The following is a 20,172-nucleotide window of genomic DNA, read 5'->3' as shown; positions in this document are numbered from 1 at the left end:
TCGTTCGGCTGTTGTGGAGAAGGCCAACATAACTGAAAAATCGGTAGCCTTTTTCTGGGATAAAGGGATCTTGATGAAGAAGTGGACTCCTCCAACTGCTGGTGACGTAGGTTGGAATTCAGTATATCAAGTGGTGGTTCCTCTTAAGTTTCGGTCCCAGGTACTGTGTTTAGGGCATGACAACATGATGTCTGGACACTTAGGAGTAACAAAAACATATAAACGGATTTTGCGCCATTTCTTTTGGCCTGGGTTGAAATCCGATGTTGCTCATTATTGTCGATCATGTCACGTTTGTCAATTGGCTGGCAAACCGAACCAGTCAATTCCACCCGCGCCACTTTGTCCTGTGCCTGTCCTAACCAAACCATTTTCTAAGATAATTTTAGATCGTGTTGGTCCACTTCCTCGTACCAAAACAGGTTTTAAATACTTGCTGACTATAATGTGTAGTGCCACACGTTTCCCAGAAGCAGTTCCGTTATGCTCTCTAAAGGCTAACAATATAGTGAGAGCCTTAGTGAAGTTCTTTTTTACTTTTGGACTTCCAAAATTGGTCCAAACGGACCAAGGTTCGAATTTCCTGTCTCGCCTTTTTAAGCAAGTTTTGGAGGAATTACAAATAAAGCATCTGGTATCAAGTGCTTACCATCCTCAGTCACAAGGAGCATTGGAACGTTTTCACCAAACTCTAAAGTCCATGCTCCGTACTTATTGCTTAGCTTCAGCTAAACAGTGGGATGAGGGTCTCCCACTATTGTTGTTTGCCATTCGTGAAACTGTTCAGGAGTCTTTGGGATTCAGTCCTGCTGACCTTGTATTCAGTCAAACTGTGCGTGGTCTTCTCAAGCTGCTTAAAGAAGCCTGGGTAGCTGAACCATTTACAGATACTAATGTGCTGGATCATGTCAGTTCCTTTCGTGAATGGCTTCATAATGCTTGTGTTCATAACCGCTCGAGCTTCCTTACAACATGCACAAGGATCTATGAAAGCCCGATATGATCAGAAAGCAGTCTCTCGATCTTTTCAGCCGGGTGATAGGGTTCTGGTTTTATTACTGCTAATGGAGTCTGCTCTCCAAGCAAAATTCTCAGGTCCTTATGTGGTGGAGTCCCAGTTAAGTGACACTGATTACGTTATTCGCACTCCTGACCGAACACGTAAAATGCGTGTATGTCATGTGAACATGCTCAAGAAATACGTTATGAGAGACAGTGATTCAACAAAGGAAAATGTAGATCCACCAGGAAAAGGAGCTGCTGTGTTATCTGTGGCTTCTATGCCCCTGCTGGATGCTTATTCTCCTGAGGAGGATGGGTTACATCATGGAAATGTTCCTGTGTCTTCGCCCCGATTACACAACAGTGTGATCTTACAAAACTTAAACGCACATATGTCACATTTGCCTCTTAACGAACGGGAGCAGGTTATGATTTTAATTCAGACATATAAGATATTGTTTGGTGATGTTCCGTCATGTACTACAGTGTTAAAGCATGACATTGATGTTGGTGAATATGCCCCAATCAGACAGCACCCATACAGACTAAATCCCACTGAGCGTTCGGTAATGAAGTCTGAGGTCGATTATTTGTTGGAACATGGGTTCTCCGTGCCAAGCTGTAGTCCATGGAATAGTCCCTGTCTGTTAGTACCTAAGCCTGATGGTACAGTTCGTTTCTGTACTGATTACAGAAAAGTAAATACAGTAAATTAGACTTGCATCGTGGTTACTGGCAAGTTCCGTTGACTCCCTGAGCTTCTGAAATTTCTGCTTTCGTCACACCGGATAATTTCTTACAATATACAGTTATGCCTTTTGGGTTACGTAATGCGCCAGCGAGTTTTCAGCGTCTAAAGTGCTTTGTGGAATTAAAAACTGCAATGCTTATTTAGATGACATTATTGTCTATTCGTCCACTTGGACCGAGCATATCCACACTCTGACAGCTGCCTTCAAGCGGCTGCAGGATGCATCGCTGACTTTGAACTTGGCGAAGTGTGAGTTCGGCAAAGCCACTGTGACTTACCTAGGTAAAGAGGTGGGTCAAGGCCAGGTAAAACCTGTGATTGCTAAGATTCAGGCCATTTTTTCCTTCCCAGTTCTCACATCAAAAAGGGAACTGCGCTGATTTTTGGGAATGGCTGGATACTACCGGGCTTTTTGTAAAAACTTTTCAGAGGTAGTGTGTCCGTTGACTCAACTGCTGCGAGGCAGAGTACAGTTTAGTTGGAACGATGAATGCCAGAATGGTTTTATGTCTGTGAAAACCCTTCTTTGCAGTACCCCTGTTCTTGCTGCTCCTGACTTCCAGCGCCCTTTCAAACTGGAGGTGGATGCCAGTGCTGTTGGAGCTGGGGCTGTGCTGTTACAGGAAGATGCAAATGGAGTTGATCATCCCAGCTGCTTCTCAAAAAAAGTTCTTAAAACATCAGGTGAACTACAGCACCATCGAAAAGGAGGCGCTAGCACTGATTTTAGCATTACAACATTTTGAGGTATACATTGGGTCCACCGCTCAACCTGTTTTAGTTTTTACTGACCACAATCCCCTGGTGTTTTTATCTTGGATGAAAAACACAAATCAGTGTATTATGCGCTGGTCCTTGGTTTTGCACGGTATCAGTTTAGAAATTAAATACAAAAAGGGATGGACAATGTTTTGGTTGACTCCTTGTCACGGGCCTTTTAGTTTTTTTGGGGTGAATCAACATAGTACGTTGATTTTTGGTGGTGGGGGTGTGACGTCCCGTGGCAGACTATGGGTGTTTTCTGTTGTGTGTGTGTGTGTCTGTCTCTCTCTCTCTCTCTCTCTTTCTGTCTCTGTAATGTTGCAGGGTGGCTCCTCATCAGCCCATGATTGGACTCCTCCCACTTCCTGCCATGATTGGTAGGCTGTAATAGGGAAGAGGATTCAAAATGGCGGCTGCTTTGGGACAAGAGGAGGATGTTGGGGAAGAGAGGAATGTTGGTGAAAAGGAGAGTGTGGTGTGGTGTGAGGAAGAAAAGAGGACGTTGTTGGTGAAAATAGAATGTTGGTGTGAGAGAAGAATGTCGTAAGTGAAGGATTGTGACCAGAAGACAAGACTTAGACTGCCCAGACCTGTTTTGTGTTTGTTTTGTTGTTTAAATGTCTTTGTTATAATGAAGTATTAGCCTTAAGTGTTGTTGCATCGTTTTGGAGTTTATACTCCTATGTAAAGCATTGGTTGTATTCCCCCATGTTAGCAGCATGCATCGCATGCCAAGTTTGTTTGCTTACTATCTAAAATACGGATGGATCTAAACATGGATCTAAAATATGGATGATAAAAAATGCATGTGAATGGATGTTGCTGTTAAAAATGCTAGAAAGCACATAGCTACAAATGGTTAATTTTATATTTAGTTGTTTCTAAATTTCTTGTTTAATAGGCATACATCATATAAAATGTCACAGAGGAATAAAAGAAAGACAATTACTTTTACAAAGTTATGGTTAATGGTCCTGGGGCGCCTGTCATGGCTGCCCACCAAGAGTTAAAAGTAGAGGACACGTTTCGTTGTGTGCACGTGTGCTGTGCTGCAGTGTATCACAATGACTATCACTTCACTTTCACTTTTCAACATCATAACTCTGGATAGTCTTTCTACCTTACCAAGTGCAGAAGTAAATTATCTAGTTCAGTGTTTCCTTACCTGGGGGCGCCAGAGATAATTGTATCTATGCTGAGGTTACCAAAATTATTTTTGTAAACATTAAATGTATGCTAAATATACTAGGGCTGTACATGTTTTCAATCCTGTAAATCTTCGCACTCCATTTCTATCATTTTATTCGGGCTTGGATTGGGTCGGTCTTCAAACATAAACTTCTGATCTGTAGTACTGTCAGGAGGAAGGTTGGAGGATGCAGACATGGATATGGGGTGCATGGAAGCAGTGTCCACTTTTATTTACAGTCACCTAATTAAGCAAAAACAGTGTTCAATTCACCTTAGTTAGGCTATCCTAGTTAGGGTATCGGGCCTCTATTGCACTAGTATACAGTGGGCAGTGGTGGCCTAGCGGTTAAGGAAGCGGCCCCGTAATCAGAAGGTTGCCGGTTCGAATCCCGATCCGCCAAGGTGCCACTGAGGTGCCACTGAGCAAAGCACCGCCTGTCATGGCTGCCCACTGATGGTTTAAATGCAGAGGACAAATTTCACTTTGTGCACCGTGTGCTGTGTATCACATGTGACAATCACTTCACTTTTACGTCATACCACCCTAACCACGTATTTCTGTTGAACAATACCACAATCTGCTGCTGCTGTTTCTGTTTGTTCTCTCCAAGGCACTGAATCAAGTGCCCAGGACTCCTCCAGAGTCCATTGATGAGACCACCAAAGGGATCCTGGTGTCTGGCACTGAGCTTCTGATGAGATAACCCAGCATGAAATGTACCAGATGGTCATCATAGCCACCATCACCGTAACAGCTAAAGCTTCAGGGATCAGTGGATGCAGTGTAGGCAATGAAACTAAACTAAAACCTACTCTGCACTTTCCACTACCTTTAAACATGAACATTTTCAACCACTATACTGGTTGGTGCTTTTTTCTTGGACAAATCATTATCATCTCCCTTCTAGCTGGTCTACCACTATGCACCATCCGACCTCTACATCTCATACAAAATGCAGCAGCACGACTGATCGTCAATCTTCCCAAATTCTCCCACACCACCCCTCTGCTACGCTCCCTCCACTGGTTCCCAGTAGCTGCACGCATCAGATTCAAAATACTGATGCTGGCCTACAAAGCCAAACATGGAGTAGCCCCATCCTACCTCACAGCCCTTATTACACCTCGCACTTCACCTCGTATTCTCCGAGCCTCCAGTACTGCTAGCCTGGTCCCTCCATCACTAAAGGTAAAAGGAAAACATTCATCTAGACTCTTCTCTGTCTTGGCCCCTCGGTGGTGGAATGAACTTCCCCTCGAGGTCAGAACAGCTCAGTCAATGAGTATTTTCAAATGACAGCTCAAGACCTTCCTCTTTAAAGAATATTTAATTAACGTGTAACTTTCTTATTGTTGAACTTGTGTACAGAATCTACAACAGAGTGAATAAAAAGATTGTATTTATAGTTGGGGTCTTAGTGAACCGGACTCGATCTCTTCATTGATGGTAACTTGAAAGCACGTTGTAAGTCGCTCTGGATAAGGGCGTCTGCCAAATGCCGTAAATGTAAATCATCAACCCTGCACTGACATCAATTACAGGCTCACTCTACCCTAGAAGTGGGTCCCCAATGTTTCTTTCTTTTTTTCTCTCCCCTAAAGTTTTTTTAGTGGATCTTTTTCCTTGTGTGCAGAAGGTTCATGTGGGGGGTGTCAAATATGGGGGGTGTCAACTGAAGGGCCTGTCAAAGCCCATTGAGACATACTGTAAGCTTTACTTTACTTTACTTTATTCAGCAGACGCTTTTATCCAAAGCGTCTTACAAGAGGAAGACACCAGCAATTCTCGTTCGATTTCTATAGAATATTGAGTTTACAAACTAAGAGCCCTCAAACTAGTCAGTGAAGAGCATGCTCAGAGATTGTTAGGTGCTAGACGAAGAAAAATTATAGTGTATTTATACATTTTGTATTGTTTGTGCAATGTGTACGCATGTGCGTGTGTAAGTGTTAGATTTGTCGGTAATATTTTTTGAACAAGAGGGTTTTCACCTGCTTCTTAAATGTGGTGATAGTCTCGGCTAGTCGTGTGGAGGAGGGCAGGTTGTTCCACCAGCCAGGGACAACAACGGAGAACAGAGATGATTGGAATCAGAGACCCCGTGAAGAAGGAATTTTTAGTCTCCTTTCGTTTGCTGATCTGAGAGAGCGTGCAGGAGTGTACCTAGGTAGTATTGTGTTGATGTAGGAGGGTGCAGTTCCATTTACAGCCCTGTAGGCAAGCATCAAGGATTTGAACTCAATGCGAGCAGCTACCGGGAGCCAGTGGAGGGAGGTAAGAAAAGGTGTAACATGGGTGTATTTTGGCTGATTGAAGATGAGACGGGCTGCCATATTTTGAATCATCTGGAGTGGTTTTATGGTGACTGCAGAGGCTCCAGCCAGGAGAGAGTTACAGTAGTCGAGTTTGGAGATGACCATTGCCTGGACGAGGAGCTGCGTAGCCTGTTGTGAGAGAAAAGGCCGAATCTTGCGAATGATGTAGAGAGTGAACCTGCAGGATCTGGAGATCGCAGCAACATGATGGTTCAAACTCAGTTTGTCATCTATCCAAACTCCAAGGCTTTTTGCAGATGCCGTGGGTGTTAACAGTAGCGAGCCAATTTGAATTGAAAGGTTTTGCTGATGGGAATTGTTGCCCGGAAAGATCAGAATCTCGGTTTTGGATAGGTTGAGTTGGAGGTGTCGCTCAGACATCCATGCCGATATGTCTGAGAGGCAGGCCGAAATTTTTGTTGCTATAGTAGCATCTTCTGGTGGGAATGACAGATAGAGCTTAGTGTCATCAGCATAAGAGTATGCGAATTTGGGCTATATAAAAATAAATGTTGTTGTTGTTAAAGTTTTCATCAATGTTACTGCAGAGGTAGGTAAAACTATCCAAAAATGAATGGAATATTATGAAAGCATTTAACCCTATACATTAAATGATGTATTAAAAACCACTGTTAATTAGTTTATTTCTCAGCTACACAAGCAGTAACAAAAATGCAATTTAGTTTTCATATTCAAAGTTGATTCTTCTTTAATAATCTATTAATAAGTACATCATATATTTTAGAACACTTTTTTTAAACTCAGTCCAATATATTGCCGTACAAAATAATAACTAAAACAACTTTTCTCATGAAAGAAGTCACATGTTTCCATCCACTGTTGAGGTCGCGTGTTTCCACTGCAGTCACTGTGAGCGCCACACCTCACAGTTGCTGCAGCCAGACCCTTTTCAATTGGACAGACAGGCAGCGAGTACCGTAAACACTGTGCATGGTCACAGTAATAATTGGAAAGTGACATGAACCCAAATGCAAACCTGAGTGTTTGAAACACATTTTTTGTTTTTCTTATTCTGTCCTGTTCTTTGTACAGTTTTGTATGTTCCCTGTGTGCATTCCTCACCACAAGGAGCGAACGAAAAGGGAGCGCTGTTGCCAGGGGCTGGATGCCTGAACCACCAGAGCACCCCATCTATACCTATTAGCTCCACTGGCAGGACACTGGAACGCCTTGGGACCTGGTTGGAACCATTCTCTCTTTAAAAAAAAAAAAAAAGCTCCTCTTTTATGGGGCTGGCCTAGACTATTTTACAGGAGTACTGTTTTTTTTTTTGTTTTTTTTTACAGTTTTGGACAAAGGGTCAGAGTGTTTATAGCCATATATAAATACATGGATTTATGGCAAACAGGTGTTTTGTGCTGGTGGTTTCCCTGACCTATACATTTCTATAAAATCTAAATGGAAGTGCTTAATTATAGCAATTATAGTTTCTTTTAACTAAATAACAATGAATGTAGCATACTTAAAATGTTGTTTCATTTCACTATGTACTGTCTAACATGTAGCTTAAATTACAATAAAGCTCAACTTCAACTTTGTAAATTTAAAAGAAATTTAAAAAAAGCCCTGATCTCACCAGATCAATGGGTGGTCAAATGGTGGGACAAAGGTCAGACCTTCTCTTTCAGCCAATCGTAGTGCCTCAGTATTAGCATCATCCCACACCTGCAGTGACCAAATGAAAAACAAGCCACCAAATTACAAAGTTCCTAACATAGTGAATAATGGGAAAGATGGAATGAGTAAATACTTTGAAAAGACCCACAGCAGCCTTGATTCAAAAATGGTTCAAGGATGGTTTGAAGACCACAATATTGTTTCACTCTCCAATAATATTGAACTTTGGTAGGATGCACTACAAAAAGATCTGCAACTGATGACATGGTGCTGAGCTTATTAAAATATTTAATTATATATATAATGTGTGTGTGTGTGTGTGTGTGTGTGTGTGTGCGTGTGTGTGTGTGTGTATTTAAATACATTTACAGCAGCATTTACCAGACGCCCTTATCCAGAGCAACTTACAATCAGTAGTTACAGGGGACAGTCTCCCTGGAGCAACTTAGGGTTAAGTGTCTTGCTCAGGGACATGATGGTAGTAAGTAGGATTGGAACCTGGTTCTTCTGGGTCATAAGTGAGTGTGTTACCCCTTAGGCTCCTACCACCCCCACCATATATATATTGTAGCGATGGGCTCCGTGATGGGGAGAGAGGAGATGCTTGACACAGCCAAGTAGCTCAGAGAAGCATTTATTCAGCTGGTACCTTTAGAATCAGATATCAGCACAAGAGATTAACAGCAGGGCAACCGGGGAGGCATTCACTGTTAGGGTGAATGTTGGGGGATTTAGTGGGGGGTAACTGGAGCAGGCAGGGGGTTTGTAATGATCCTGGGTGAATGCCTCCCCTGTTGCCCTGCTGTTAACCTCTTGTGCTGGTACCTGGTTCTATAGGTGCTACCTGAATAAAAGGCTTCTCTAAGCTACTCCGCTGTGTCAAGTGTCTCTTCTCTCCCCATCACGGAGCCGGTCACTACAATATGTTAATTGACTATGATACTTATGGGTTAGGTTATGTTTAAAGATTAAGTTCCAGTCATACTTACCAGCAAAATGGAAGCACTGCTTCATACGTTCTAGGAAAGTATGCCATTGTAACACTATCTAATTTAGTTCCTGCACTTATTTTAAATGCTTATTTGTATTCTATGTTTGTATTCTATGTTTGTGGAGTCCTGCCATTACAGTCGTGCCATTACCTTGCCTAGCACCTTAACAGTTGCCCCATGATCCCTCAGTTTCTGCACCACCAGTTCAGGTGAAGACAAGGGTACAATGATTGTGGCTGGGATACCAAGTTTCCGTGCTGCATAAGCTGTGGCCAGACCGGCATTACCTCCTATTACAAAGTGGAACAAGGCTTCAGTAGGAACTGAGTTTAGGACATAATAAAATTGAATACATTAGATACCAACCTGAAGAGCACACAACACCCCTGGTGTCAGAACCTGCACCAGCAAGCTTTAAAAACAATTGAACAAGACAAAAAATTGTAGGTTTGGAAAATAGCAACAATAAAGTATAATTATGATAAGATTATAAATTATGTTGACTATTTGAAATACTTTACCAAAATCTTTTATCAAAAACAGTACTTTTATGTTCATTTCATATTCAGAAATGAGAAGTACACATAGTTAGTCTCATGTAGTGAAAACCTCAGTTTTAAAATTAAATCCTGACTGAAGCATCTACCTTCTTACACAGAGGTGTGATCCATATGGAAACTGAAATGCAGCACACACGACCACCTGAAACCCACCTTCTGGCAGAGGTGTCCGATCCCACGAATTTTGAACGAGCCGGAGGGCTGAACGTTTTCCATCTTTAAGTAGACGCGGGTCCCAGACAGTTTAGAGAGGCTAATGCTCTCCAGAAGTGGTGAATGAATGTGAAATCTCTTGGGGTTCTCCATGGCATACATTCATATACACTGCAGAAAATACCACAGTTTGCTTCAGCCAAATGTGTAGCTGTTGTCAGTTTTACTACAACACTTCTAATAAATTTCACAGAACTCATTCTCCTTACAGTTGCACTCTAGACTCAGACTATCCAGCCATGTTACAAAGTTCACGCTTATCTTTGGCAAGGAGACAAATTGTTCAGAGGTATAGTTTGGGACAGCAAACGGAACTGTACGCCCTCTACTGAGAACATTGAAATAATTTTTTAATGTGAATATTATTATGACCACTAACAGAAGAATTATTTTTTCTGTTTTATTTACTCTTACCATGACACCATCGCAGCATACTGTGATTGGGCAACAAGGTCTTCTGGAGCCTTTAGCCTTGTGCTCCATTTTGCTGGATTAAACATTGACTGTGGTGTCATTTGTCCTGCCCACTGTATGTGGATACATTGGTAATCCTTGCAGATTTGCTAGTAGCTTCCACCCAGTGCAAAACACTGCCTGCTTATTTTGATTCTGCCAGTTTTCTATTCATAAATTGATCCATAAGGTTTAATTGTTAAAAGTTATAATAAACTGCCATTTTGGTGTCTATTTCTTCAGTTATTCATGAGATTCATGTCTTCAGCTTTGGTATACATTTTTAATAATATAATACATTTATAAAATACTCTTGGTGAAATTCCCAGAGTGGCGCAGTGAGACTATTCCAAATTCTTTATTACTTTGGGGATGAAAGCTAGAAAGCCTTTATATTGACTGGCCATCACTCTTGATGGGTGGTTGTAGTAACCACATTTGCTTATGAACCAAATGACCACATGGTTGCTCCAGAAGGATTGTAAAGTGATTGTCATTGTGATACACAGCAGCACAGCACACGGTGCACACAGTGAAATGTGTCCTCTGCTCTTAACAACAACATTTATTTCTTACATAGCCCAAAATCACATACAGTATGTCTCAATGGGTTTTGACAAGCCCTACAGTTGACACCCCCACACTTGACCCTTCTGCACACAAGGAAAAACTCCACACAAAAACTCTAGAAGAGAGAAAGAAAAAAAAAAGAAAGGAAGAAACCTTGGGAAAGAGTGATACAGTCCTACAGATGTAGGACTGTAAATGGACTTCTCCAACCAGGAATCTTCAAATGGACCATTAATTTTTCAATTAAAAATATAAAGCATGAAGAAAATGTTTAATGGCTTGTGTTATATTAGATACATATAATATAATTAGCTGTTAAATAAATATGTTGGAACTTAATGCCATTATAATGCCCTAGTGGAATTTGCATTATGATAAACTGTTGTGCTTGAGAGAAACCATCAGATCAACTAAAATTCCTTGTATGTGTTCCCTCACATACTTGGCCAATGAACTTGAATATCAGATGTCAATGTCTTATGGAGTTGGCAAAATGTTCTGTTTTTTCTATTTTAAATTTACGTTTTGTTGTAGTGTCATAGATATTTAATAGATTTCTTTTTATTTGAAGGGTACAAAAATGGTGTTGTCTTATCCAGTTTAGAAGGTAAGAAAATAAAAAGTATATAAAACATTTTATAAGTAGTTTTTATTACATTGTATATTAATACTTAAAAGAAAGAAAGTAAGATCACCAACTTTTTCACAAAAAAAAAAAAACCAAAAAAAAAACAGTTGTCATCACAGTCTGCTGTGTTGACATAAAATGCAAAAAATTGATAATGCGAAACCAAAAAAATGACAATGCAGTGGTGCCAGGCTCAGACATCATTGTGCATAGGGGTTGGCATGCTGGGGTTCTCTCTGACAGGAGCCAACAGACAAAATGTAGATTAATAGGGATTCCCAGGGCTTACCCTTGTAATGTGTTTTGTAAATAGGTACTAGTGTTTTTTTTTAAATATTCAAACAGTATAAAAATTGTGCCTTTCAAGGTCTATACATGGGTCAGTCATTTTTATATGGATTTAAAACACATTTTTCTATCTACTGCAAAGCAATTGTTTCTTTAGCTCAATAATCTAGTACATATTAGCACCATTAAGCACCTTGTAGATTATTCTCTGGACCAGGTCAAACTCCCCTTCCAGAACTGCCCCCACCCAGCAGCAGAGCCACAGATTAAACTTCACCCTCATGCTGTGACCTGTTCACTCAGAACCTGGCCTTTTCAGATGAATATAGAATTATCTTCAGAAGTAAATAAAGCATTTACACTGATACACTGGAAGATATTTGTAAATCTGTCAATTTGTTTTGTATAACCTGATTAAAGGAACCCAGAATCTTTATAGAACATGCCTTAACTCAGCAAGGAGCAGTTGGGGGTCAGATTACTTAATTATTAAAGAACTACAAAGGCTATGTTTCAAAGCCAGTGTTGCATGTTTGACAACATAGTGCATAATGTGCTGACTAAAAGCTGCTTTGAAAAAGATGACGCAGTTGTGCTAAGATTAAGGTTAAAGGTGATAAGATAAAAACTTTTATCTTATCATTCCCTTGTTAGAGCATCTAACATCTAAAATATAAAACATATAAACAAACATATGCATATTCATTGTTGATAGTAGCCTATGGGTTCGACTTTCTGGTTCCAGAAGACCAGAAATTCATGGGTATCATTGAGTCCCTGAGCAAGATACAGTGAGTTTATCCCAAGGGATAGTCCCTGTATATACTGATTATAAGGCGTTCTGGTTAAGGGCATCTGATATATGCTGTAAATGTAAATCCTGGAGCTCTTAGATTCACTGATTAATTGTTTTGTGGGTATCAGACTGGATTGCTACTTTTCAGGGTTGAGCTGCAGATGTATATTGTTGCTGTTGTCCTCTATGGTATCCATTGTTAGTACTGACACTGGCAAAGGAACCGGGGAATCACTAGGTGGTTCACTCCATATTACATTGGTTATTGGGGGAGCCATCGTGTTTTCATCTGTTGATTGAGTGCAGACAAAAGGGATCTGGGTGTCAGATGCGTACTCTACTGCCATAGGAGGTTCTGGATCAGTCAGTACCTGTGTGTGCCCAAGGTGGCTCTCAAGCTGATAAAAATGGGGAGCCAGCTGTGCCATATTAACAGCAAGTGTGTTAAAGGGTGGGTATCAAGCTTGTTCAGGACCCTAAGTCAGTTTCACTCTAATAGTGCATGGAGAGTGAGCCACTTGTGTTAGTTGGGTGGAGATTAAGGGCCATGGCAAAAGGTCCACACTGGGGGAAAGAAGTGGGGTCCTACTCATTCATGTTACTCTGCTGCTGGAAGGGCAGGACTGGTGTACCATACAGTACTGAATGAAATGGAGAAGGATGGATAAATGAAGAATAAAGAACCACACATTTATCCACATATATCAGATCCCTTCGTCCAAGCTTACTACACTGTGTGGTACCTGCTTTAACTGAAGACTTGCTGCCACAGCCACTGGGTGTGAATTGCGTCAGGTACATGTGGTAGAAGGAGTAAGAATTTATAGCAGCCAGACAGTTCCATGGAGACTGTGGCTGTTACCCACCGTACAAAACAAAGATCAGAACATTCACCAGTGACCAACAAAAAACCAGCCTCAGAGGATGAATACTGAATCTGCTGGGTGACTGAGACAATGTTGGAGGGTGGAGATAGCCTGTGCCAGAGCAGCATTCAGGGATCAGAGCAGTGCAGTGAGTTGAGGCCAGATGTTTGGCTAGGGCCATCAATACCTCCAACAGTCTGCTGTAGTTTACACTCTACAAAAAAACAGCAAAAAATAAATATGCTGTGTCTTATTACTGTCTTGTGATCTCATTTTGAAATGTGTAGTGTGACGAGATATACACTGCTCAAATACAAACAAACAAATAAATAAATAAACACTTAAACACAATGCAACTCCAGTTCAATCACACTTCTGTGATTGGGGCAGTGGTGGCCTAGTGGGTAAGGAAGCGGACCCGTAATCAGAAGGTTTCCAGTTCAAATCCCTGAACTGCTGAGGTGCCACTGAGCATGGCACCGTCCCCACACACTGCAATCTGCAAGACATTCGCAATAAAGAAGTGGTTCTGCAGATGGTGATGTTACATCCCTGGACGTAAGCTTCCACGTGTTCTGTTGCTGGCTGTGGTTTTGTGTCCTGTCTCTTTTAGGGTGACTTCGTGGGAGGAATTGAAACTGACCAGCTCCACCTACCATCTGCCTATTGGTCACCTCCACCTATATAAAGAGACTTCAGATGGTGTTCTGGAGGTCCCCAGGGTCTGCTAGGCACTTACATTTTTGGGAGGTCCCCAGGGTCCACGGAGATCTTCAAGGAGCTCCGTTAGGGATCTCATTCGTGTGTCTTGTTGCTTTGTGCGATAGACCCTTTGTTGTTAGCCTGTTAGCTTTATGTGCCCCTTTTGTTAACTTATGTGTGTGTTTGAGTTATCCCCACTGGACCATCCCTTCCTTTAGGCTGTACTGATGTTGGTTAGCTATGCTACGTCTGCTGTTTTATTGTACCTGTTTTTTATTTACAGTGTGCTCACTGTAAATAAAAGCAATGTTTGTATCCTTTGTTTGGTTGTGTGTGTATCAGTGGACCTCCTCCTCTCCACACCCTTGTCATGTTCCTAGGAATGTGACCATGATCACAGATCACTTATCAGTTCCTATGCTTGCTGCCTGATGTTTTTGTCACTTTTGAATGCTGGTGGTGCTTTTAGTCTAGTGGTAGCATGAGACGAAGTCTACAACCTACACAAGAGGCTCAGGTAGTGCAGCTCATCCAGGATGGCACATCAATGCAAGCTGTGCCAAGAGGATTTGCTGTGTCTGTCAGCGTAGTGTCCGGATCATGGAGGTGCTACCAGGATGGTGAGACAATCAGAAACAGACTCCATGAGAGTGGTATGGCTTACAGCCCAAAACTGTGTAGCACGTTTGGCGCCACTGTGTAGCACCACTGGCGCCCTGTGCTCTGCACAGAAGACATGGTGAAGGCACAGCTTTATTTATGTACAGTACATAAATAAAAAAAAAAACTTTAACACAGCACATGACCACTGAAACTATATATAAACTATATATAAAACAGCACAGAATAATCCAAATGATATTGCAATATACTGTTTTTTTATATGACGTTTATGTGATCAGTCAGGCTAGGCTACAGGATCAGAAACACCGTACACAACAAGACAAAAGTAAAATGTATTATTGGTCAGAGATTGTGTTTTTCCATGATTTATGCAGCTACTATGACAAAATGACAAAAAACGATGACAAACCACAGCGAGGCGGCATCAGTACCTCCATGGCAAAAAGTCTGGTAGTTCATTATGTGGCACGCAAAAAAAAATAAGCACAAGGGTTTCTCAATGGCCCTTTAGGGCTTCCGTATAATTCAACAATTTAAGGATGCAATCCTGTACTAACGAAACCCGGATGTCTCTTTATTTTCTCCTCCTGTGAGTTAGGTCCGGCAAATGGTGGTGCTTGTGGGTATTTATTCAAGTGTGCGTCCATTGCACAGTAAGTAGACCCCCTCGGATATTTCCATTCCTTTAATACAAGGACACGCACAATTGGTGGGGTCATTTTGTTTTATTAACTGCCTACAAGTTGTGCTATAACGGCATCAGAGTATGTGTATATGTGTAGTTATGTTATCAAATGCCTGACAGTGTATATTGTTCGGAGTGTGATCTCTAGATGGATCCCAATGAAATTGACCAAGCCACTAAATGCCTAGTATGTTAAATAATATAGCTCCCCTTAAAACAAAAATAATCAGAAAGAAAAAGTTAATACCCTGGTATAATTATAAGATGCATATGCTAAATGCAGTCCACCTGAAAATTTGAAGGCAAATGTGTCAAACTAAATAAATTTTATTTCACCTAGCACAGAATGAGAGCCTCTATAGGAAAGCTTGATCAACGTATCAGAATCAAAATAATCCCAGATTCCAGTTTAATACCATAGACAAACCAGGAATAACACTGACACAGGGACTCTCACTCCATATAAGGGAAAAGTGGTTACGATCAGGGATACAATTCAAAACTAAACAAACAGCTCTGTTGACAAAATTTGTTGCCAGATCTTACTGTAAATGTTGAAGTATCATACCAGTATCTTAAAATTATTGGATTTTGAGAACAATTATCGTACACACTGAATTTCCATTCTGATGTTGCTCAGAAAATCTGCTTCAATAACACATCATAGACTGTGCAACTTTTACCTACATAATCTTTGTAAAAACTACCTCTGGGCAGAACAGTGCCTCAAATGAGACCCTACACTGAACAGACATGAATTTGCACGTTACAAAAGCAACAGGAAGCTTTACTAGTGCTAGCTTCTTTGCGTGCTCCATAACTGCAACTCTGTAAAGAGTAAATGCACAGCAAATGCTTGGAATTGCATGCCAAGCTTAAACCACTCATCGTTGTTTACTTTTGCATTTCCACATGTTACATTGTGAAATAATTGGCTGTTGAGGTATGTGAGATGACTGCACATAAACAAGCCAAGTATGTCTGTACAACCAGATGAAAACAGAAATCTGTACGTTGTGCTAATGAAATAACTTGCCCATAAAAAGAAGGGGTAAATTTATTGTACATTATGGGAGTACAATTGTACAGAGGCTGTACAATTATGGTACAAATACAATAATTATCATACATCTTGCAACACTGCCAACACTTTCTGCTATAGAGCAAGTATTCCATAACTGCACTTGATATGTACACAGGCATCTAACCTAACAACTCAGTCCTATAGCCACCTGAGTCTTATCTGTTTCTCTTTGAGCTGCTCTAGATCCTGGTTCCTGGCAATGAGCTGCTGACGAGATGAACCACCATGAAATGTACCAGACAGTCACCAGCCACCAACACCATAATGGCTAAAGTTACAAGGATCTTCAAATGGACCAGTAGCATTATAATGGACATGCAGTGTAGATCATGACACTGGACAAAAACCTACTCTGCACTGTCCAATACCTCCAAACATTGTCAGGTGCTCTATACTGCACTTTGGAATTTCCTACAGCTACACATGTTAAACTATTTTTTTCTTGGACAAATCATTACCAACCCTGCACTGACATCTATTGCATGCACACTCTACGTTGGAGTCATTCTCTGACTCACTCTTTCCCAAAGTTTCTTCCCTTTTTTAGTGGAGTTTCTCTCTATGTGTGGAAGGATCAAAGTGTGGGAGGTGTCAACTGTTAAGCCTGTCAAAGTCTATTGACTTTACTTTACTTTTCTATTGACTTTATTTTACTTTACTCCAAAGCAACTTACAAGAGGAAAACGCCAGCAATTCTCGTTCAGTTTCTATAGATTTTGAAATTACAAAACTAAGAGCCCTGATAAGGCCTAACTTGTAAGAAAAAGAACATGCTTGGAAATTGTTAAGTGCTAGACAAAAATGTAATTTTTTAAAATGTATTTTGTGCAGTGTGTGTGCATGTGCATGTCTTATTGTTAGACTCTTCTGAAATACTTTTTGAACAAGTATGTTTTCAACTGCTTCTTAAAGGTGGTAGTAGTCTCAGCTAATCGAATGGAGCAGGGCAAGTTGTTCCACCAGCCACGGACAATAAAAGGAGAATAGATACTTTGAGACATATTGTATGTGATTTGGGCTATATAAGAAATAAATCGAATCTGTCTTCTTCATTCTGTTTATTAATTAAACCCTGTTTATGTACACTCACAGTTGGGTTGGTGTTGATTTTTCCAAGAAAACAGTCCAATAAGGGTTAGAACAAGGTTAATTTTAAATAGTCCCACATGGTGCACTGGCGATAGGGTCTATCCATGTTCAAAGATACTGGACAATGCAGAGTAGGCTACAACTAGTCCAGCATCATGGTCCACTTTAATAAAATTTGTAAAATAAAAATTGTGACTGTTATTATGATGCACAGCAAACAAAGCACACAATAAAACTTGTCTTACCTTGTTGAGCAGTGGGCAGCCATAACAGTCACCCTTGGAGAAGTGTGTAGAGTTTGTACTCAGTGGCACTTCAGTGGAATCTTGGCGGTTCAGGATTCAAACCGGCAACCTTCCAATTCCGGGTCCATTTCCCCTCCCACTAGGCCAACGACTGCCTGGGGAAGGATTTTATAATTGATAAACAGATGGATGGACATTCTCCTTCAGGATTTTTTGGTAGACAGCAGAATATTCCAGGTCCTGAAGCAGCAAAACAGATCATCACACTACCTACACCATATTTAAATGTTGCTATGATGTTCCAAAAATGTTCCAACTTTTGTCACTGTGGTTTGCTAGGGTCCAAAAGATTTAGAAATGGCATTATAACCTTTTCCAGACTGATAGATTGCAATTACTTTGTACCTGATCTGTTCCTGAATTTATTTCGATCTCGGCATTATATCTAGCTTTTGAGGATCTCTTGGTCTACATCACTTTATCAAGCAGGTATTTATGTAATTTCTTGATTGAGAACAGATTTGGCAGTAATCAGGCCTGGGTGTGGCAAAAGATTTTGAACTCAAGTATGATGAACCACTTTTTCTTCTTTTAGTAATAAACCTAAAGACACATTTGGTGTTTACTTGTTTTGTTTAGTCTTTGATTAATATTTAATATTAATATGATTTGATGATTTAAATGTGACTAACATGGAAAAGGGAAATCAGAGAGGGGGGGAAACACTTTTTCACACCACTATTCTATTTTGTGGAATCACTGATCACTACATAAACTCAAAGCCTGCATCCATAAAGATGAGAATTGCACTGGATAACAGAAGCCATGGTTTGCATGACAAAGCATTTGGTATTTCGCAATGTACAACAAACAGCTAAGCTGATCCTTTATCTTTATATTGCAATAATGACCTTACGACCTTAATAATGAGAACACAACTTCCAGCATGCAGTATATTGCGCAATAAACCCATGTGCGGATGGGTCCCACACTCATCTATAAACCAGAAGTAAACTGAAAGTGATCACCCTTGATGAGCAGTGGACAGCCATGAGAGTTGCCCAGCGAGCAATGTGTGGGGACAATGCTTTGCTCAGTGGCACCGTGGCAGTTCGGGATTCAAATCCACAACCTTCTGATTACGGTCTGCTTGCCCGACTAGGCCACCATTGCCCCATTAGAAAAGAAAGTCACAGGTTCAAACCCCACTTTCTTACCAATTGTGTCCCTGAGCAAAACACTTAACCCTGAGTTCGATATCTGTAGTTCCAGATGCATTTTTTCATCCCTTCTCAGAAACATCTCTCAGTGCTCTCCTGTTTAACTAAGCCCTGTAAGTTCTTATTTCCCTGTTATCTCAATTTAGACGTGTCAGCAATTGTCTGAACATTTACATTTACAGCATTTATCAGACGCCCTTATCCAGAGCGACTTACAATCAGTAGTTACAGGGACAGTCTCCCTGGAGCAACTTAGGGTTAAGTGTCTTGCTCAGGGACACAATGGTAGTAAGTGGGATTCGAACCCGGGTCTTCTGGTTCATAGGCGAGTGTGTTACCCACTAGGCTACTATCACCCTCTCACATGCACGGATGGAGCCAGGGAACTACAATACACTCCTCCCACTGACATGTCCAGAAATATATCCTAGAAAAGCTCACATTCAACCAAAGATGCAGCTTGTTCATGGCATCACATTTTGAGAATCTCAAATAATATTATTGTTTCATTTTTGTATGTTGTTTATATTATATTGTTTATTAGTGCAATTAGTAATAGTTTATACAAATTAGGTTCCTCTGATCATTAAAAAACTGGGAAAGTCATGCAATAAAATTTTTTAAAAAAAATTCTCAAAACAGGTCTCAAAAGGTTTTTCAGTAATGTACAAAAAAACACAGGAAAATGGAATCCAGCTCAGTGGTGAAGGATAAATATCAAACATTGCAGTGACCTTGTTTATCTGACTCCATTAATTATTAGCAATCTATTAAAACTCAATCTGATGCTACCTGGACATACAGAGATATGGCACAATAGAAGTTATGAACAATTTCTACATTATTAACAGAGTTACATTATTATTACAGTGACCTGTTTCTTGCAACACCAATATTACAAAAAAAAAAAACAAATTAAAGGAAAGTAGAAAGAGATATCAGGTGGCCAAACTCCAGAGAGGGAGGTTACACCTTGGAGGAGCACGGAGGGAGAAGAAGCCCCCGAATGGTTTGAACACTTCTTTTATACTGGCTCCCAAAAAGGTTGTCAGATTGTGCTAAGATGGTTGTGAGAGAGAGAACCCCGATACAGGAATATGGTCATGAAAATTTGCAGTAGAGCAGGGGTGAGATTTAAGTTGCCCAAAGCTTTTAAACCCTATTTATGTTTCATGGAAATGTCCATAATCATCATAAATCTGGGCAAAGTTTCCAGGTGAATTTTACAGCAAAAACGGTGTTGGGAAAGGCAGGCAATGGGTGCTAGTATTTCTAATAGTTCAGAATTCTGAGTGATCATTACCATATACAGCTTTATACAGATTTCTCTGGGTACAACAAGGACAGTGAAAGACAGGTACTGTGCAGTGGCAGAAGTTATTTCAGTGCTACTGTAAAACTTCTCCAAACATTTCAAACCTTCAGGATCATTACGATTTTCTACATCTTCTTCTACATTTGAATTTGAAAAAGATCTTGCTGCACCCACTGAGATCT

General features: G+C 40.6%; 1 protein-coding gene across 3 annotated transcripts in view; it reads right to left on the bottom strand.

The window, feature by feature from the left end:
• The window catches only part of sdsl (serine dehydratase-like), a 43,227-nt gene that overhangs the window by 11,457 nt on the left and 11,598 nt on the right, over positions 1-20,172 (bottom strand). For 2 of the 3 annotated variants that reach the window (XM_028972954.1, XM_028972945.1), the window contains exons 2-6: positions 17,456-17,610; positions 9,366-9,536; positions 9,019-9,064; positions 8,803-8,942; positions 7,620-7,708 (exon numbers count right to left, since the gene is read on the bottom strand). In XM_028972954.1, the coding sequence (XP_028828787.1) occupies positions 7,620-7,708; positions 8,803-8,942; positions 9,019-9,064; positions 9,366-9,527 (437 nt within the window). In that variant the 5' untranslated portion in view covers positions 9,528-9,536; positions 17,456-17,610. Of the gene's footprint in view, positions 1-7,619; positions 7,709-8,802; positions 8,943-9,018; positions 9,065-9,365; positions 9,537-9,839; positions 9,901-17,455; positions 17,611-20,172 lie in introns of those variants that run through there. The other variant, XM_028972964.1, reaches the window with a different exon arrangement.

This window comes from Denticeps clupeoides, chromosome 1 (genome assembly GCF_900700375.1).
Source record: "Denticeps clupeoides chromosome 1, fDenClu1.1, whole genome shotgun sequence".
Lineage (NCBI taxonomy): Eukaryota > Metazoa > Chordata > Actinopteri > Clupeiformes > Denticipitidae > Denticeps > Denticeps clupeoides.
Note: the sequence above shows the minus strand (reverse complement) of the source record. Positions and strands in the feature narration are given on the sequence as shown.